This window comes from Mauremys mutica, chromosome 2 (genome assembly GCF_020497125.1).
Source record: "Mauremys mutica isolate MM-2020 ecotype Southern chromosome 2, ASM2049712v1, whole genome shotgun sequence".
NCBI lineage: Eukaryota > Metazoa > Chordata > Testudines > Geoemydidae > Mauremys > Mauremys mutica.
This window is the reverse complement of record NC_059073.1, coordinates 296,855,481-296,877,220: the sequence shown is the minus strand read 5'-3', so window position 1 is coordinate 296,877,220 and position 21,740 is coordinate 296,855,481. Positions and strand designations below refer to the sequence as shown.

At 43.0% G+C, this 21,740-nt stretch overlaps 1 protein-coding gene across 5 annotated transcripts in view; it reads left to right on the top strand.

Annotated features, from left to right (window-relative positions):
- The window catches only part of LOC123365053 (ATP-binding cassette sub-family F member 2), a 32,510-nt gene extending 18,740 nt beyond the window's left edge, over positions 1-13,770 (top strand). For all 5 annotated transcript variants that reach the window (XM_045007678.1, XM_045007674.1, XM_045007676.1 and 2 more), the window contains 2 exons: positions 12,601-12,804; positions 13,155-13,770. In XM_045007678.1, the coding sequence (XP_044863613.1) occupies positions 12,601-12,804; positions 13,155-13,292 (342 nt within the window). In that variant the 3' untranslated portion in view covers positions 13,293-13,770. The remainder of the gene's footprint in view (positions 1-12,600; positions 12,805-13,154) is intronic.
- The last annotated feature ends 7,970 nt before the right edge of the window (positions 13,771-21,740 follow it).

Here is a 21,740-nt window from a genome sequence, read left to right as displayed (position 1 = left end):
AAAGGTAATTGAAGCAGATAGTTCACCTCCCAATGACTTCATAAATATCTCCAGTACAATAGGTTAATCATTAATATTTGGAGAATTTTCTTGCCATGCTGTATTAGGAGAACATCCCCAGACAAACATTTAAATTGTTTTATTTAAAACAACAATGTTATGTATTTTGGATTTTTTTCTTCAACAGCAAACTTATAATAATTTAACAAAACAGGCATTTGAATTTAGGAGACATTCAAGTTTTTTTTTAAATCAGGTTTGTTTTTGTTAACATTGTTTTTTAACTAAAATAGTTTAAATGAAATATATATATATATATATATCGACTGTGTCAGCCAGGTCAACATGAGAAACTTAAACTATTGGCTTCTGCAGCTAACTCAGTCGTCTTCATCTTCATTTTCCTGTTTGTTCACAATCTGGAAAAGAAAATCATGCTTTCATGCTTTTTCATGTTCCAAACGATTTCTCAGTTTGGAATGAATTAGTCCAAAGGAAGAAAATATTCTTTCTACACCGGCAGAAGAAGCTACTGCTGTTAAAAGCGAGATTATCACTTCAACAGTCTCTGAATCCAGGTGCTTAAGTGACTTCCACCAGTTCACTGATGTGACTTTCTTTAAAACATCATCAGTAAACATATTTCTTGAATGGTTCACCATAGCTCTGAAGTTTATTATAGTTGGCATTATGGAGGGATGACTGCTGGATGTCCATGTCATAGCCAACTCCTCTTCTTCAGCAGTGAAGGTTTGACCCTGGTACCAAGTATTGAGAATATTTGCTGGAAATAGTGCTTGTCCCATTTGTTTTTTTAATGCTTGTAATTTAACTCTGTCGTTGCATATTTCTCTTTTTAAAATCTCATTCAGTTCCTTCTAGATTTCAACAGCGTCAGCAAAAAAACAGCAATTTCCTTGAATTTTGTTCAAGGCTACAGAAATAGGCTTCAGGGTACTCAGCGTGTGTTCTACATTTCTCTTAAGCCCAAGGTTGAGAATTTTGGCTGTGACAGTGCCGTCTATTTTTTCACTATTTTGTTCACAAACTGTCATCAGATTAGGCCAGTTCTTGATATAGTGCTCAAAACAGTCCACTACTGAGTTTCATCGCATGTCTTGTGGGAGAGTTAGCTTGGTTCCTCCCACTTTTTTCAGAGCAGCTGCTGTAAAGTGGTTGTTACGGAAGTATTTTGCAATTTCAACATTAGCCTTTATTTCTGGAAAACTGAAATCTTCCGCTAGGAGGTGCATCAAATGAGCACTGCAACCATATGTTATTAGCTTGGGGGACTCTCTCTCTCTCTCTTCTAAATTTCTTCTCATCTTGGCTACATTTGCAGCATTTGTCTGTGACCAAGCTGCGTACTAGACATTTGAATTTCTTTTCCCACAGTTTCAAGTATCAGAGGAGTAGCCATGTTAGTCTGGATCTGTAAAAGCAGCAAAGAGTCCTGTGGCACCTTATAGACTAACAGACGTACGTGCATCCGACAAAGTGGGTATTCACTAACGAAAGCTCATGCTCCAATATGTCTGTTAGTCTGTAAGGTGCCACAGGACTCTTTTGGTGCTTTTCACAGTTTGTTACAGCTTTTGCTGCTGCTACTTGTAAGTATTCTGCTGTGTGTGCATTTCCTGATGTATCAATTGTTTCTGTAAGGAAGACATTCCCTTCTTCTGTTGCCACACAAGCACATATAACAGGATCATTATGGACATTGCTCCACCCATCGAGACTCAAGTTAACAATTTCACCCTATAGACCTTTCGCACACTGCTCAATTTCTCTTTCATACACTTTATCCAGCAATTTACCTGCGACATCTGCTTTGTTCGGTGGACTGTATCCTGGTTTTAATGACTGAACCATGTTAATGAAATGTTGGTTCTCAATCATATGGAAAGGAGAGTTTGTTGCATAAACAAACCAGGCAATTTTTTCATCAATTACCTTTTTTTGTAATCTGCTGGTTCTTATCACAAACTTATCTATGGTTGTTTCTGGATGATGGAGATTTTTCTTTTTTTTCTTTTTGCTACAAGTGATCTACTGTGGCTATGTGACATACGTGATGTGTCTGAAACACTATCATTGGCAGATAACTCTGAAACTATGGAAAATGATGGGGATCTTTAAGGTGGATAGTCTTCAGAATCCTGTATGTTGAGGATGGATTCTCCTAAACAAAATAAGTCAAGGCAGTTGTTTAATTATTACCATACTGCTCATTTAGTATTCCTCATTGCATTCACTGATACTCAGTACTATTTTAAAGGTGAAATCGTAAAAGGAAGGTCTGCCTATTTCAGCTATTTGTTCTTTTTATCACAACTGCATCTAAAATGATAGTATCATAGAGTAATAACTACATTTTTTGCTCAAACATGAGAATTCAAGAATAGTCCAGAAGGAAGTCAGGCAGTCCTTAAGAAAGAAGTATGAAAAAAAAAAAAAAGTTTACCAACCTGAAAATCCTGCATGTTCAGACCTGTTCCTTTCATCATCTTCAATGCAGCTTCCTCCTGAGAAGGAACACTTCTCACGATATTGTTTCATTTGGGCAACCAGGCCTTGCATTTCTTTGTTGCATTGTTTGCATTTTGCACGGATGCCTGCCTTACCCACAGGTAGAGAAACTTCATTAAAATATTCCCAAACTGGGTCTCTTTTATGGCCTGCTGCCATTATAGGTTTTCCCTTCTAGTGACAGAGTGGTATGGTAGATCTCAAATCAATGAAGGCTACACTAAGAAAGACCTCAAGACTTCTGCTCAAACAATTTCACTTTTGTTTCTACTGCCTTGTCCCGCCCTTCTCACATTTATCTCCAGACTTCTTCTCCTTGTCCAGATCTATTCCACCCCCAACAATCTTCTATTTATTGAACCTTTTGAAACTTTGCACTTTGAGAGAGGTAAGGGATTGACTCTGTGTACACAGATTTGCAGAGGGACAGTAGGGTTGAGGTCTGTGGTTTCTCACTTCATTCATTCAAAAACATTTTTGCTGTTAACAAGTATGTTATCTCCAGAGACACAAATCCACAGATAGAGAACTGTAAAACTAAGGATCTCTAATGGTATCTTCTAGATCAGGGGTAGGCAACCTATGGCACACGTACCGAAGGCGGCATGCGAGCTGATTTTCAGCGGCACTCACACTGCCCCGGTCCTGGCCACCGGTTGGGGGGGCTCTGCATTTTAATTTAATTTTAAAAGAAGCTTCTTAAACATTTTGAAAACCTTACTTTACATATAACAATAGTTTAGTTATATATTATAGACTTATAGAAAGAGACCTTCTGAAAACGTTAAAATGTATTACCGGCACGCGAAACCTTAAATTAGAGTGAATAAATGAAGACTTGGCACACCACTTCTGAAAGGTTGCTGACCCCTGTTCTAGACTGAGCACTGAGTACCATTAGGTAGATAGTAAGATTAACCTAAATAATCTATACAGAAGTCCCTGGAACCCCATAAGATTGAGTCCCCATAAGATTGAATCCAGGAACTATTGGAACTCATTTACAAAACTTTTCTTAAACATTACATGAATATATTGTCTCCTACTATAGAATTAGAATTTATAATCCCTATTCTATGATGAGATATCTTTGAGCTATAATTATCTTAATTAAAACTATCTTTAGTTTTTTTTCTCAAAGAATTTTATCAAAAAAATCTGATTTTTATCCACCCTGGAAAGCTAGCTAGATCGTTGGGCTCAACAGGTGGTGATCAATGGCTCAATGTCTAGCTGGCAGCCAGTATCAAGCAGAGTGCCCCAGGGGTTGGTCCAGAGGCCGGTTTTGTTCAACATCTTCATTAATGATCTGGATGATGGGATGGTTTACACTCTCAGCAAGTTTGCGGATGACATTATGCTGGGGGGAGAGGTAGATATGCTGGAGGGTAGGGATAAGGTCTAAAGTGACCTAGACAAATTGGAGGATTGGGCTAAAAGAAATCTGATGAAGTTGAACAAGGTCAAGTGCAGAGTCTTGCACTTAGGACGGAAGAAGCCTGTGCTACAGGCTGGGGACCGACTGGCTAAGCAGCAGTTTTCCAGAAAAGGACCTGGGGATTACAGTGGACGAGAAGCTGGATATGAATCAACAATGTGCCCTTGTTGCCAAAAAGGCTAACGGCATTTTGGGCTATATTAGTAATAGCATTGCCAGCAGATTGAGGGGAGTGATTATTCCCCTCTATTTGGCACTGGTGAGGCAACATCTGGAGTTTTGGGCCCTCCCCCCCCAATACAGAAAGGATGTGGACAAATTGGAGAGAGTCCAGCAGAGGGCAACGAAAATGATTAGGGGGCTGGAGCACATGACTTACGAGGAGAAGCTGAGGGAATTGGGCTTATTTAGTCTGCAGAAGAGAAGAGTGAAGGGGGATTTGATAGCAGTCTTCAAATACCTGAAGGGGGTTCCAAAGAGGATGGAGCTAGGCTGTTCTCAGTGGTGGCAGATGACAGAACAAGGAGCAATGGTCTCAAGTTGCAGTGGGGGAAGTCTAGGATATTAGGGAAAAAATATTTCACTAGGAGGGTAGTGAAGCACTGGAACGGGTTCCCTAGGGAGGTGGTGGAATCTCCTTCCTTAGAGGTTTTTAAGGTCAGGCTTGACAAAGCCCTGGCTGGGATGATTTAGTTGAGGTTGGTCCTGCTTGGAGCAGGAGGTTGGACTAGATACCTCCTGAGATCTCTTCCAACTCTAATCTTCTATAATTCTGTCTCATCAATGAGAAGTGTGATGGATGATCATATATATCTAGAAAGAGAAAATAGAAGCCACGTTTATAGGATGGGAGACTGTCCTGAGAAGTAATGACTCAGAAAAAGATATGAGGGTCGTGGCGGATAATCAGCTGAACATGAGCTCCCAGTGTGACTCTGTGGCCAAAAGAGCTAATGTGATCCTGGGATGCATTATCAGGGGTATCTCAAGTACAGGGAAATAGATGATCTTATTTCTGTATTTGGCACTGGTGAAACTTCTGCTGGAACACTGTCCTGTTCTGGTGCCCACAATTCAAGAAGTTGACAAATTGGATAGGGTTCAGAGAGGAGCCATGAGAGTGACAAAAAGATTAGAAAACATGCCTTGTAAAATAACGTTATCTATTTAGTTTAACAAAGAGAAGGTTAAGTGGTGACTTGATTAGTCTATAAATACCTACATGGGGGAACAAATATTTAGTAATGGGCTCTTCGGTGTAGTAGAGAAATGTCTAATGTGATCCAGTGGCTGAGAGTTGAATCTAGACAAATTCAAACTTGAAATAAGTGTAAATTTTTGACAGTCAGGGTAATTAACCCTTAGAACAATTTACCAAGGTGGTAGTTGATTCTCCATCACTGACCATTTTAAAACACAACTGGATGTTTTTCTAAAAGATCTGCTCTAGGCATTATTTTGAGGCAGTTCTATGGCCTGTTATACAGGAGATTGGTCTAAATTATGGTCCTTTCTGGCCTTAGAATCTATGAATCTCTGGCATGTTTGTCCATCTTGAACTTACAAACCTCCAGTGATGGAGATTCCACAGCCTATTCCAGAGTTCCTATCCCTTTATCATTAGAACGGTTTTCCTAATATCTAATCTAAATCTCCCTTGCTGTAGATTAAACCCATTACTTCTTGCCTTCAGTAAACATAGAGAACAATTGATCACAGTCCTCTTTATAACAGCCCTTAATAGTCTTCACGTATGTTATCAGTCCCCCCTCCCCCCCTCGGTCTTCTTTTCTCAAGACTAAACATGCCCATTTTTTTTAACCTTGTCTCGTAGGTCAGGTTTTCTTAGGGTGGTGTATTTCACCATGTTACTTTTCCAACAGATATCCGGGTACATTTTCCCCCATAATTACCTGGTTTTGTGTCTTGGAAATTTCTGTTTGTTCCAGAAATGTCTTATCCACTTCCCCTTCCTGATTTGGTGGTCTACAGGAGTGACATCATTGTAGGGGGTCCACTAGTCTCTCTTCTCCCCCTCCCCCCCCCCTTTTTTTTCCCTTTACCCAGACACTTTCAACTGGCCTGCCACTCACCTTCTGGACCTCAGAACAAGTGTGTATATTCCTGATGCAACACTTCCTCCCTTTTTCCCCTGCCTGTCCTTCCAAAATAAGCTATACCCCATACCACTATTTCAGTCATGAGACTTATCCCACCAAGTCTCTGATGTCAATTATGTCATAATTTAGCTTGTGTACTAATACTTTCAGTTCTTCCCATTTATTCCCCATACACCTTGCATTTGTGTATAGACTTCTAAGATGCTGAATAGATTCCCCCACTGATTTCCCTCTTATTGCTCCTTTGACCCTACTGTAACTTTCCATGTCCTCTCACCCTACCCTTGCCATCTAGCCCCTCTGTTAAGGTTGCCTTAATTATGCTTTCATCACCTGCCCCCTTTGAACCTTGTTTAAAGCTCTCCTCGCTAGGTTGGCAAGTCAGTGTGTGAAGATGCTTGTCATGTTGAGTTGCTTGTCCACTATGACCCCTAAATACTTTTCAGAGTGATTGCTTTTCAGGTATAGTGCTATTCTGTAGCACTGGCGTGCATCCCTTGTTCCTAGTTGAAGAACTTTGCATTTGACTGTATTAAAATGCATTTTGTTTGAATGGTCCCAGCTTACAAAGCACTCCACATGGCTGTATGTAACTGCCCAGAGCTCCTCATTACTTTCACTCTGCCAATCTTTGTCATCCACAGAACCCCACTAGAAACATCCCTATTTGATAATTCACCATTGATGACTACTTTTTGAGATCTGTTAGTTAGCCAGTTCTTAATCCATTTAATGTGTACCTTATTGATATTGTGTAATGCTAATTTTTTTGATCAATGGCATGGTACTAATTCAAAGGCTTTACAAAAATCAAGAATACTACTTCTACCCGGTTACTTTTGTCAGACAAACTTGTAATCTCATGTTTGTTTGTTTTTTAAAAAAAGGTATTATATTCCCCACCATTTTTTACTGATTTGAATCCTGTCAGCTTTTCCAGTTCCCCAGCTTTTAAAGATTTTTGAAAAACTAACATCAGTGGGCAAAAGATCATCTCAATCAGCTATTCTAGAACTCTCTATTGATTTTAAAAATATTTTAACCCTAGTAGAGATTTCTTAATATCCTCGGGTAGACTTTTTTATTTTAAGTGAATTTTATAATGTGGTATTACACCATTGTGGGTTCGACTCTGGTGGCTACAGTTTTAAGCTTAACAGAGTGAAAGTTACCTGTTCTACTTGCTTCAGATTTAGAGTCTCTAGGCACACACGAAGACCAAGGATAGTGACCACATAGACATTCACAAGTACAAGGTCTAGTCTGTCTTACATCTTTTATTAAAGGTACAGTTAAAAAGTTATGATTACCCAAGCATATAGTTATACTCACACCCTTAACAATACTGTTAGGGTCTGATGGGTGTTTCATGGATTGATCATCAGTAGAGGGATGGTTCCTGCTGGACTTTTCCTATGGGAATCTCAATTTACCTGCTCTGGGCACCCCCTTTTTATAATGTGATCCTGCCTGTTCCTACATTCTTCACATGTCCATAGAAGCGTCAACTCTCTTTTTCTTTATTGGTCTGATGTACCCTAAAAACTTAAGTGACCCTGTTTTCTATAGGCCAGGGGTCGGCAACCTCTGGCACGTGGCTCACCAGGGTAAGCACCCTGGTGGGCCGGGCCAGTTTGTTTACCTGCCGCGTCAGGAGGTTCAGCCGATCGTGGCTCCCACTGGCTGCGGTTCGCCGTCTTAGGCCAATGAGGGTGGCGGGAAGCTGTGGCCAGCACATCCCACACCACTTCCCGCTGCCCCCATTGGCCTGGGACGGCAAACCGCGGCCAGTGGGAGCCACAATCGGCCGAACCTCCCGATGCAGCAGGTAAACAAACTGGCCCGGTCCACCAGGGTACTTACCCTGGTGAGCCGTGTGCCAGAGGTTGCCGACCCCTGCTATAGGCTGTGTAGGTTCTCTTTATTCTCATTAGCTTTGACACACAACCTGTGTCCCATGGTTAAGGCACATGTTGACAACAGATGTGCCTTTACAGCATTTTTATGATTTAAAATTAATCTTCTGGCTAATTTTTCACAATATCACCATTTGGTACCTCTCTTCCCATCATCTCAGGGCATTGTGTTATTCCTTGGTCATTTATTTGTGTCAGCATTTCTTGTCTCCAAGGCCTAAAATAGCTAAGCTAAAATCTTGCAAGCCTCAGCCAACAGGTTCTTGTGTTTCAGCTTGTCTGTCTTGTATCTAATACATGATTCCCTCTAAGGGCATGTCTACACTTAACGGGGATTGATACTGCTCCAGTCAATGCACCAGGGGTCGATTTAGTGCAGGGGTTCTTAAGCTGGAGGTCGGGACCCCTTGTGGGTCACAAGGTTCTTACATGGGGGATCGTGAGCTGTCAGCCTGCACCCCAAGCCCCACTTTGGGGTCTCACTCAGAGGCTTGCTATGTGAAAGGGGTCACCAGTACAAAAGTTTGAGAATTGCTGATTTAACTACTGAAGACCCACTAAATCGACCCGCAGATTGCTCTCCTGTCAACTCTGGTGCTCCACCGGAACAAGAAGAGTAAGTTGACAGGAGAGTGTTGCTTGTCGATGCAGCGTGATGTAGGCACCGCAGTAAGTCCACTAAGCTACGTTAAATCCAGCTACGTTATTCACATAGCTGGAGTTGTGTAACTTAGGTCGACTTACCCCGGTATTGTAGACAAGGGCTAAATACTGATCAATCTTATACTTCTATAATCCTACAATGAATCCGTATGATATAACATATATGTATTCATATATACATCACACAATAAATGAAGAATAAACTAAAATCATTGGCTACACTTAGTACTAATGGACTAAAAAGTAGTTTATTCATGTGTTGTGACTACAGCCTGCTTTTTTTCCAAATATGATGCAGAAATATTTATTTAAGACTGCCTCTTCCTCATTAACAGTTTTACCATCTTCATCAAGTAATGGGCCTGCGCAATTGCTAGGATTTCTCTCATTCATGATATAGTTAGAAAAAGATTCCTCCTTATTGTTCTCAATTCTGCCAGTCATAAACTTATTTTTCCCTTGGTCTCGAGCTTCCCTTATCAATATACCAAAGTCTGTCTGCTTGGATGCTATGTAGTACTGATGCTTGCACTTCTAGCCCACAGATTATCATCCCCTGGATGGCCACCAATTTACACATCATAGACAAATCTCTTCTGTCTTTAGTGGGAATGAAAACCTGGCATGTTCAACACGGGTCACTGGGACTATTTGATTGTTGGCCATACCTACTATCTGGTGTAGCACGGTACCTAAACAGAAAGAAACAGGTCCATTAGTTGACAGGGTCCCTGTCTGAAGGCCAGTTGTAGGATCCTTCTTTCCTTCACCTCATGGTCCACGTGGACTAGATTTTTTTTTTTTTTTTTTTTTGGTGATGAGGCATCTTTTGCACTGCTTATTGGAACGGACCTGAGCGGCTACACTGCACTCTTCACTCCCACTTATTTTTGGATTATTCTTGGATCTGTCTGAGATGGACTTGGCGTCTGCTTTGTTTCCCATCCATATACTAAGACAGCCTGACCTTGCCTCGTTCTAGATCTGACATTTGGGTCACAGTACAAAGTGGTATGAACTTGTCTTGAGTTGCAGCCACTCTCTGGAATGGAGTTCTCTAATATTTATTTAGATGGAATGTATGGGCCTAAACAAGGTTTGGAGTGTGGTATACAGGGTCTCAGTCTGTTAATACGATGGAAAACACCATTAAGAATGCTTTTTAACCTTTTTATTAAAGATACTTTTAACTGTTTCTTTCTTTTCTGTATTTCAAATGTGAAGTAGCTGTGGTTTTCATTTTAACAGTATCCCTTGTTCCCTTTCCCGTTAGCTGGAGAAAGGGTTTTTAGAATGAAAAACACCTGCACACACGGCTACCTGTCTCTTTATTGGTATTATAGATGATATTCTCTTTTCCCCAAAAGGAGAGAGACTAAGTTAGTTGAAATGGGCTGCTGTTAAGGTCTAATCCCATTTCCTAGAGGGGAAAGAACCGAACGGCAAAGAGAGAACATGCAGCTTCTGTATCTGATGCTGATTCTCACTTTCAGCCACGCTACTGGAAAAACAGGGCACAGAACGTGGTCTTCTCAGCCCCTTCGAGACATGGCAAACTTGTACCAGTGTTGGGCTGTTTAGGACATTGCATTTAGCCACCTTTCTGGTTGCAGTGTTGGAAAAGATGCAGTCTTGGCCAGCTAAGCCACTCCTATTAGACAGAAGGCAAAAGGGGAGAGAGAGGAAAATAAAGTAGTAAGGTGGAAAAGAAAAAGGACACGTGGGGGGGGGGGTGTTTGGGATTCAACCCATGCCTGTGGGATTGGGAATGTCATCGGGGTCTCTCTCTTCACCCAGGAAATTTCTTGTTGTCATCATGACAACGGTCCATTGATATTACAGTGGATCCCAGGAGACGGAGGGCAGTCAGCAATTGTCATGGTAGCCCATCTGTTGTCCCTTAAAATTTCCTCCCAAAGTCTTTCCCTTTAAAAACCACAAAAGAGATTGATGGGTGAAATAGCCTGCCCTCTCATTATTTTGTCCGCCAAGTAGGTCTAATTTCCAACATATACTTGTAATTGATTTCCAGTCCCACAGCGCTCTTGCTTACCAGGCATATTAACATAGTCCCTGAGTTATATCAGTAGGCCTTTTTGTTTGGACTAATTGAGTCATCTAGCTTTAGCAGCTTTATATAGATTCCAAGGTCAGACGGGACTATTATGATCAGTTAGCCTGTCTTCCTGTATAACACAGGCCAGAGAACTTCCCCAGAATAATTCCTAGAGCAGAGATGTTTAGAAAAACATCCCATCTTGATTTAAAAATGGTCAGAGATGGAGAATCCACCCTCACCCTTGGTAAGATGTTCCAGTGGTTAATTACTCTGTTAGAATTATGGATTATTACAATTATTACTCTGTTAGTGTTATGGATTATTTCCAATCTGAATTTGTCTAGCTTCAACATTGGATTGTGTTATACTTTTATTATTAAATATTTGTTCCCCATGTGGTCACCCCTTAACCACCTTTTTGTTAAGCTAACACATTTGAGCTCCTTGGGTCTATCACTACGAGGCAGGTTTTCTAAATCTTTGATCATTCTCGTGGCTCTTCTCTGAACCCTCTTCAGTTTATCAACATCCTTCTTGAATTGTGGACACCAGAACTAGACACACAATTCCAGCAACGGTCACACCAGTGCCAAATACAGAGGTAAAATAACCTCTCTGCTCCTACTCGAGATTTCCCTGTTTATGCATCCCAGGATCGTACTAGCCATTTTGGCCACAGCATTGACTCGGTGCTCACATTCTGCCGATTATCCACCATCTCTTCCTCCCGCCCCAAGCCTTTTTCAGTCACTGCTTCCCAGGATAGAGAGTCCCCTATCCTGTAAGTATGACCTACATAATTTGTTCCTAAATGTATAGATGTACATTTAGCTATAGTAAAATGTGTATTATTTAGTTGTGCCCAGTTTACCAAGCAATCCAATACAGTTGATCTGAATCAGTGACCTGTCATCTTCATTATCACTCCCCCAGTTTTTGTGTCTTCTGCAAACTTTATCAGTGATGACTTTTGTCTTCTAGGTCATTGATTAAAATGTTAAATAGCATAGGGTAGAGAACAGTTTCCTGTGGAATCCTACTGGAAACACAGCCGCTTGATGATTCCTTTTTCAGTTACATGTTTGAGAGCTATCAGTTAGTCAGTTTTCATTAATTAAATGTGTGCCATGTTAATTTTATTATTCTAGTTTTCAATCAAATACTGTGTTACCAAGTCAAACTCATGCTTAATACAGAAAAGGCAAAAATTTCAATATTCTTGCTTCTCTTATCAATTTTCTACAGTTCCACACTTCTGTTTTATATTGATTTAGATCAGTTTCCCCTTTCTTCCGTTTTTTTTATAGCCGCCTTCATTTCCCCTCTAAACCACAGTTGGGTTTTAACCAGCTTGGCCACCTTTCTCGATTTGTGGCTTTTTGGGCATCTAGAAAGGTGTTTCCTAAATGATTCCCAATTATCGTTCAAATTTTTCCAATTAAATACGTCCAGCTGATTTGGCTCTTAATTCCACAAAGCTAAAAATAATTAACTTTCCCAGCTAGTCGTTCTAGTAGAAACATCCAGTCACTCTGAAACTGAGGGCATTATTTAGGGCTGTGGGTAGGATGTGGCTAACACCCCTATAATGACCTAAATTAATTCTGTACCTGATGGGACTTCAAGCATGAGCAGCATCTTTGACTGCTCCCTGTTCCTGCTTCAGAAATCTGGACCCTTGGTGCAGTGGTGGGGGAAGGGTTAGTCAAGGCAGGAGCCCACTGCAGCTGCCCTGCTGTGATGCAGAGGTGCTGCCCATGGAGAATTCAACTTCTAACATGCAGTACTCCATCCTGACTCTCATGGGAGGACCAGTCTCTGGGAACTGGTGCAGTCTGCGCCTGTGCAGAGCTGTAAGCAGTGTCTGTTTGACAGGTGAGCCCCATCCGGAACCTCTCTGATGGGCAGAAGTGCCGTGTGTGTTTCGCGTGGCTGGCCTGGCAGAATCCCCACATGCTCTTCCTGGACGAACCCACCAACCACTTGGATATAGAAACAATAGACGCTCTGGCAGATGCCATCAACGAGTTTGAGGGAGGAATGATGCTTGTCAGCCATGACTTCAGGCTCATCCAACAGGTAAGGGTGGGGGGGAGGGGTTCGTCAAGTGCTTTTCTCAGCCAGTAAATTGGGAGTGAGCGTCTGTCTCTATCAGACCCACTCTAGCTCAGCCAGATGTGATGGGCTGGATGCACAAATTCCTGGGTGAGATTCTGTGGCCTGTTATGCTGATCACCTAATTTGGCGTAATGGCTATGAATGTGCTTAGCTGAGTTAGTGAGCTGTTGGCAGCTGCAAAACCTTGCCTGCTTTGGCTGGACAAAAGGGGAGAAGGGAGCTTGGGCCCCCATGTGGGGTGGGGAGGGAATCCCCCACCTCGTGTTCTTCTGAGCAGAGCTGCTCTAAGGACCACCTTCCTATGTTTTCAGGTTGCCCAAGAGATCTGGGTCTGCGAGAAGCAGACAATCACAAAGTGGCAGGGTGACATCCTCGCTTACAAGGAACATCTCAAGTCAAAATTAGTGGATGAGGAGCCCCAGCTCACCAAAAAGACCCACAATGTGTGAGTGCTGGAGGGGTCGGTCAGGTGCTCTCCCTGGAGACTGACACAGTGGCCAGCCTGACCCACCCTCCTGCTGCCTGGAATCGGACTCTGCTGCTATCTCTGTGGTTCTGTTCTAGCATTGCTGCAACATTGCTTCTCCTCGACCCTCCCTGTATCTCTACATCTGGACAACCCCTTCCCTTCTATTCCGACTGCACTCAGGCAACTGTATCCACAGCTGGATGGTGTCTCATCCTACACCAGACCTTCTACTCCAATAGGCTGGAGTCATGGTGATGGCAGTAGGGAATCTGACTTGACATGATACAGAAGTGGAGACCCTAGCCCATCTTCTCACCCTTCACCCCCAACTTTCTGCTTCAGTTTAGAAACTTCACTTCAAACTCCTCAGGCCTTGGTTTGTTTTTTAATGATTATTTAACAGTGTAATTACCAGATCTGCCTGAGAATCCATCAGTCAATAAAGAGGGAAGAACAGTCTCCTGCTTTCCTTCCTCCTCCTGTGAGGTGCACTGGGCGTGAGAGCACGGAACCAGCTCTCAGCTAGTGCTGAGCTGATTGGGTTTTAGTGCATGACACCGGGCCCTATCGGCACCCTGTCCTGGACCTGGGGCAAATGCTGGAGTCTTTCCTACTGACACCAAATGTCCACTGTTAGTACAGGATAGTCTTCCAGTACAAATAAGTACAATTGGGTGACGAGGCAACTATGGGTAACTGAGCTGCAGAGGTACTGAGGTGAGTTGATACAATAGTACCATTCATTTCAGGAGTGCAATAAATAAGACATTAAATAAAAACAATAATTCTGTACTTTTCCAGGGCACTTGTGTGCCTTTATCTTCTTACTGACTTAGTTGAATGTGACATAATGCAGCTCTTTCAGCAATCAAGATCATGTATCTTGGACTGGGCAGTTCTCCCTTACTCATTGGGCCGAAAGGAAGCCAAAATCCACTCTTTGGTGTTCTCATTTTCTAGGAGGTTTTTAGAAGGGAATCGGTGCTTGTTTCTCCTCAGCCCATGCATCGAGGCTGTGCCAATTTCCAGAATAGGCTAATAATCCATATTCATGTACTTTACACCAAATCAAAGAAACTTGTCAGAAGTGAATCTTTACTTCTGCAAAGGCTACTTCCACAATAAACAGCTCAGAAGACAAATAACCTTCAAACCAAACAGCAAGAAGTTTGTAATCTTGTTTTTGTTAGAGGTAGCTGTCTTGGTATTTGACATATCAGAATGTCATATGGGGCTAAAAATGAGCACTGCACAAAATCACTTTGGCACGCTCTAAACTAAACTGGATAAGAGATTTCCAACTAGTAAATAGGGAATCATCTAGTGCAGTCCAGCATTGAGCTGTTCTCAACCAATGTTCTTCAATATCTTTATCAGTGATATAGAAGAAAATATAAAATCACAGTTTGCAAAATTTGCAAATGACAAAAATTTGTGGGGTGGTAAATAATGATGGGGGACAGGTCAGTTGTATAATGCTATTTGAAATACACAGAAAGCTGAGTGTATCTGAACAGTGTTTCTATGCCGCCAAATGCAAGGTCATACATTAGCCACAAAGAATGTAGGTCACATTTAACGGAATAGGGAGCTGTATTCTGGAAAGAAGTGACTCTGGAAAGGAATTAAGAGGTTATGGTGGAAACATGAGCTGCTAGGGTGTAGCTGTTGCTGTTCAGTTCTGGTGTCAACATTTCAAAAACTGTGATTGTAAATTGGAAAGTTTTCAGAGAAGCAGTACAAGAATTGTTTGAGGTCTGGAAAACTTTTCTTAGTGTGAGAGACTTCAAAAGCTCCATCTACTGAATTTGTGCAAGAGAAGCTTAAGAGGTGACTTGATCATGGTCTACAAGTATCTGTATGGGGAAAGAGATTTCTGATAGCAGATGCCTTTTGGATCTAGCAGACAAAGGCAGAATGAGATTGAAGGACTGGGAGCCGAAGCAAGACAGTTTTTTACCAGGAAGGATAACTAATCGTTAGAAGAACTTCTCTAGGGGCTGTGGTGGAGTCTCTCTAACAGACTTGCTGTAGCTCAACCAGGTGTTCTGGGCGGGATGCAGGAATCCCTGGCTGAGATTCTCTTCCCTGGGCTAGGCAGGAGGCCATCCTGGCTGGTCAGAATGGTCTCTTGTGCCCTTACTCTAGGAATTTAAACTGGTCTGACTACATGACAGGTTTAAGGATTTATCATGCTGAACACCCATCTTCAGAAGGCCAGCAGCAGGGCCTGGGAAGCTTGGGGTGCAGATGAAGTGGGTGGATGGGAAAGAGAATGCTTTTAATTAACAAAAATAATGTACAAATCTGACCAAATTATTCAGAGTAACAGCCTGTGTCCCAGATGTATTGTGATTGGCTATGTTCAAAGGGTGAGCAACCACTCAGAGGTCACTTGTGACTAAATGTCATGTCTCAGCTGACGCTCAAGCAGTGTGCGGGTGAGTTGTGCCTATCCAGGGCTAGGGACCAACAAAACCTGGCTGCAAAGGGCTGATTTGGACAGTTGAACAATAACCACAAACTATCATGCATACAAGGTGCTCTCATGGCTCCAGAGAGCCTCCTTGTGGCAGGCATTCCATGCTCACTGGCCAAGAGCAAGGGGCAGTAATGGCAGGTACACACCTCATATTCCTCTGGTCACTGCACGGCAGCTCCAGACATGCCCATTTTAAGTAAATGAGAGTTCAGTAAATTAATGGGAATAGATTGTAAGGCCGGAAGGCATGGCTATGATCATCCGTCTGGCCACCTGCATCATCCAGGCCTTAGGAAGGGACCTCAAGTTCTGCTAGTCCAGCCCCTGGACCAAGCATACTTAGGCTGACCATCCCTGGCTTCCCTGCATGAATTCCTGTTTGAACTAGAGCATATCTTCTAGAAGAGCATCCACGCAGGGGAGGGATAGCTCAGTGGTTTGAGCATTGGCCTGCTAAACCCAGGGTTGTGAGTTTAGGGATCTGGGGCAAAAATCTGTCTGGGGATTGGTGCTGCTTTGAGCAGGGGGTTGGACTAGATACCTCCTGAGGTCCCTTCCAACCCTGAGATTCTATGGTTCTAAGTTGTTCCAATGGTTCATAACCCTCACTGTTAAACATTTGCACCTTATTGCTAGTATGAATTTGTCTAGCTTCGGCTTCTAGCCCTGGGATCTTGTTATACCTTTGTCTGCTTGATGGAAGAACCCTTTGTCCAATTTCTGTTCTCCATGTAGGTACTTGCAGACTTTGATCAAGTCATCCCTTCAATTGTTCTGGGTTAAACTAAATAGTTTGAGCTCTTTGGGTGAAATCCACAAAGGTACTTGGGCATTGCAATGCTGAGCATCATGGGGCCTAGGAAATCACAGGAACAACACTGCAATCCCCAAAGCCTGAGTTCTGTGCATAGGCTCCCTCTGTGATGAATAGGGAGAGATGTGAGCCTAAGAATGCAGTCCCCAAAGATAGCATGGGAGGGAGGGAGATGCCAATCAGAAGGGTGTGCACGAAGTCCATCCCTTCTCGAGCACCCATGTCCAGGCTGCAAGGAGTCGCCTGTCTCTGCTTAGTGATCCATGAATCCTGCCCCTAAAGGCAGGTGGTTTAGTATCCTGAGTGTTTCCACACAAAACATCCAGAAGAGAAGGTGGTGCCCATATAACTTTTAATCCAGGGGTTAGAGCACTTAGATGGGATGTGGGAGAGCTGGGTTCAATTCCCTCCTCTCTGCCAGAGTTGGAGAAAGGATTTGAACAGGGGTCTCCCACCTCTCAAAAAAGTGCTTGGACGGGGAAGCTATGGGATATTCTGATGTGGGCACCCTCAGTCATTCTCTTTGAAGCTGTTCCACTGCAGATTAAATCATTAAAGAGTGACTGGTGCAGGGGGACCATACTTGGAGTCTCCCTCCTCCCAGGAGGTGGGGCGTGCCCTAACCACTGGACAGCAGAGTCATTCTCTCATGCTCTGGCTTTATAACTATTAAGTATTATTCCACAGTATAATAGAACTACCACCACCTCTTCCTCCTCCTGAATTTTGATTGGAACCTGATCCAGTAGGCAGCCTCTGAGCATGCCTACTGGATTAGGCCCTGCATGTGACTTTAGGCAGCCAAACGGGGATAGAGCATAAGACTGAGAATAAATTATTGCCCTTATATAAATCGATGGTACGCCAACGTCTCGAATACTGTGTACAGATGTGGTCTCCTCATCTCAAAAAAGATATACTGGCACTAGAAAAGGTTCAGAGAAGGGCAACTAAAATGATTAGGGGTTTGGAGAGGGTCCCATATGAGAAAAGATTAAAGAGGCTAGGACTCTTCAGCTTGGAAAAGAGGAGACTAAGGGGGGATATGATAGAGGTATATAAAATCATGAGTGATGTGGAGAAAGTGGATAAGGAAAAGTTATTTACTTATTCCCATAATACAAGAACTAGGGGTCACCAAATGAAATGAATAGGCAGCAGGTTTAAAACAAATAAAAGGAAGTTCTTCACGCAGCGCACAGTCAACTTGTGGAACTCCTTACCTGAGGAGGTGGTGAAGGCTAGGACTATAACAGGGTTTAAAAGAGAACTGGATAAATTCATGGTGGTTAAGTCTATTAATGTCTATTAGCCAGGATGGGGTAAGGAATGGTGTCCCTAGCCTCTGTTTGTCAGAGGATGGAGATGGATGGCAGGAGAGAGATCACTTGATCATTGCCTGTTAAATTCACTCCCTCTGGGGCACCTGGCATTGGCCACTGTCGGTAGACAGGATACTGGGCTAGATGGACCTTTGGTCTGACCCGGTACGGCCGTTGTTATGTTCTTGCCTGGCTTGTGAACTGCTCTGGGCCTTAGGTGGGAGACAGGCATTTGGACACCCAGAGGGGAGGCCACAGCATCTCACATGCCCAGAAATATAAACATAGGTGGTGAAGAAACTTTTACCCTGAAAACTTAGGTGCTGAATGAGTTTAGGTGCTTAAGTCTGGAGTTTAGGTGCCTAACTATTGCTGTGGATCTGGGCCCTTGAGTCTATCACTATAAGGCAGGTTTTCCAGTCTCTTAATCATTGTCAAAGTTCTCTGAACCCGGTGCAATTTATCACCATCCTTGTATTAGCAGGAGTGTTGCAAGCAAGACACAAGAAGTAATTCTTCCGCTCTACTCTGTGCTGATTAGGCCTCAACTGAAGTATTGTATCCAATTCTGGATGCCATATTTCAGGAAAGATGTGGACAAATGGGAGAAAGTACAGAGAAAAGCAACAAAAATTATTAAAGATCTAAAAAACATGACCTAGGGGGGAAGATTAAAAAAATTGTGTTTATTTAGTCTGGAAAAGAGAAGACTGAAAGGGGACATGATAGTTTTCAAGTACAAGGAGGAGGGAGAAAAATGCTTGTTCTTAACCTCAGAGTAGGACAAGAAGCAATAGGCTTAAATTGCAGCAAGGGCGGTTTAGGTTGGACATTAGGAAAAACTTCCTGTCATGGTGGTTAGGGACTGGAATAAATTGCCTAGGGAGGTTGTGGGATCTTCATCACTGGAGATGTCAAGGCTGATTCCCCACTCTGGCACTTCGAGTGCAGAAGATGGGGGCCCGCAAGGATTCTAAAAATTAATACTGGCCACTCCAGGCTGGTATTAAACTCCCAAGGTTACAGCTTTTCTCTGACCTTGGATTGGTAAATGCTGCCACCACTCAAGTGCAGAACCTCTTTGAGAGCCCAGGAAGGCGCACTTGGGAATTCCTCCCTGTGGGTACCCTCAAGCCCCTTCCCCCACCCCCACCCCCAAGGAAGAGCTGAGAAAGGGGGGGGGAGGAAATCAGCTGTTGCCACCAGCTAATTAAACAACATGTGCACAAACCTCTTAAGACACAAAAATCCAATTCTGTTCTTAAAATAGGTAAATTTTATTTTTAAAAAAGAAAGAAAATACATCTGGGAACTCAGGCTATTGCTAGATTTTAAAAGAGCTACTACCAGGATTAAGCACCAAGAATAGCTTTCTTGCGGTTCAGTTTAAAGGTTACAAGCAAAACAAAAGCACCTGAGGTTAGTATAGAGGAATCTACAAACCATAAAAAAACAAAAAGGATAAACCTAATTGCATCTTCCTAGACATTTCCTGATCTACTTACATATCTGGGGTTTTAAATAAGTAGTTTTTAAGTATGATACTGATGATTTTTTTATACTTGGCCCAAGCTTCTTACAGCATAGCTGCTGCCCTGTCCACCTCTCCCCAGGAGAACAACAGACAGACAGACAGACAAAAGGGGAGTCCTTTTTCAATTTTAAAAAGTTCTAGCTTTCCCATTGGCTCTTTTGGCCAGGTGCCAACTCATTTCCTTTTACCTATGCATCGCAGTGAGACTTTTTAACCCTTTACAGGTACAGCAATTAGAGAACAGCTACTAAGAGGGGTTTTATAGCTACTGACTGGTTGGGTGTCCATAAAAGGGAGCTTCCTCCCCTCCCCTTTCATTTATCACGGGAGATTTCTAAGAGCAGGTTAGACAAACCCCTTTCAGGAATGGTCTAGATCAGTGGTTCTCAAACTTTTGTACTGATGACCTCTTTCACATAGCCTCTGAGTGAGACCCCTCCCCCACTTATAAATTAAAAACGCTTTTAATATATTTAACACCATTATAAATGCTGGAGGCAAAGCAGGGTTTGGGGTGGAGGTTGACAGCTCACGACTCCCCATGTAAGAACCATGTGACCCCCTGAGGGGTCCCGACCCCCAGTTTGAGAACCCCTGGTCTAGATAATACATAGTCCTGCCATGAGTGCAGGGGACTGGACTAGATGATATCTCAAGGCCCTTTCACTCCTATCAGTCTATGATTCTTGAATTATGAGCGCCAGAACTGGAGGCAGTACTGCAGCAGTGGCTGCACCAGAGCCAAATACAGGGGTAGTGTAACCTTGCTACTTTTACTCAATATTCCCATTTATACCTCCAAGGATCACATTAGCCCCTTTGTGCACAGTGGTGGCTGGGGGCTCATGTTCAGTCAATTAGGCATCAGGACCCAAGTCTTCCAGAGTCACTGCTTCCCAGGATAGAGTCTGCCATTCTGTAAATATGGTCTTCATTCTTTGTTCCTAGCTGGGTAAGGACATTTGGCCAGATTAAAACACACATTGTTTGCTTGTGCCCAGTTTGCCAAGTGGTCCAGATTGCTCCATTATTTACTTCTCCCTCAGTGTTTGTGTTATCTGCCAACTTAACCAGGAATGATTTTGTTTTCTTCCAGGTCTCTAATAAAAATATTACATAGTTTAGGGCCAAGAACTGATCCCTGCAGTACCCCACTAGAAACATACCTGCTGGATGATGATTCCCTGTTTAGTTACATTTTTGAGATCTGTCACTTTGCCAGTTTTTAATCCATTTAGTATGTGTCATGTTAATTTTGTATAATTCTGTTTTTTCATCAAAAACACCAATTGACATGCCTTACAGAAGCCCATTCCATAAACACTGTTGCCTTTTATCAACACAGTTTGCGAGCCATTCTGCAAGCCTGTGATGCAGGGGCAGCTGTGTGTCACATCAGATCCACACGTGGCCTCTAGCCAAGCAGAGATCCTGACACTGACAAACCTCTAATCTCGGGGTGGCCCATCCACCAGGCTGGACACAGGGCCTGATGCTGATAGACTCCTCTGAGCCCTAGGAACAAGCTCTGACTGACCAACCTCTCCCATCCCCATCAGAGATGGGGTCTGACACTGATGTCTTCTGCTCACTACTAGAGCCAGACTCTCGTGCGCTTCCAACCCCTTTCCCAGCACTGTGCATTGATTGACATTGATTCCTCCAGCCAGGTGCAGATGGGAAGCCAGACGGGGCTGGCAGAAGTGGCACATTCATTAGTGTTTGTTTGGATTTTCCTTTTATGAGATGTCTTTTATGGTTCTTAATCATCTGAAGTAATCTCTTCTCATCTGTGGGACGTTGGATAGAAAGTACCTCAGTCTCTCCTCCATCACATTGGCTGCACAGTCACTCCTCTCTCCTTGATTTAGCTGGGGATTGGTCCTGCTTTGAGCAGGAGGTTGGACTAGATGACCTACTGAGGTCCCTTCCAACCCTGATATTCTATGATTCTCTCTGGGTTAAGACTGCTTTGTACCTGATTTTTACCACTAGTTTGTGGTCACTGATTCATCCCCAGGAGAGCTCCAGAGACCCCCCGCAGCCCTGCATATCCCCCAAGGGTGAAGAGATTCATGCTGAACCAAAGACCAGGGGCGTCCATGGAGGCACTACTACCATAGAGTTCACCCTAGTCTTTGCAATGTGTCCTCTTTTTGCGAGTGGGACATGTCTCCAGAGAGGTGCCTGGGCTAGTTTGAACTGGGGATAGGGTCACGCTGGCTCGCATGGGGTCACCTCACTGCGATTGTTCAGCTACAGAGTCAATGTTTCCT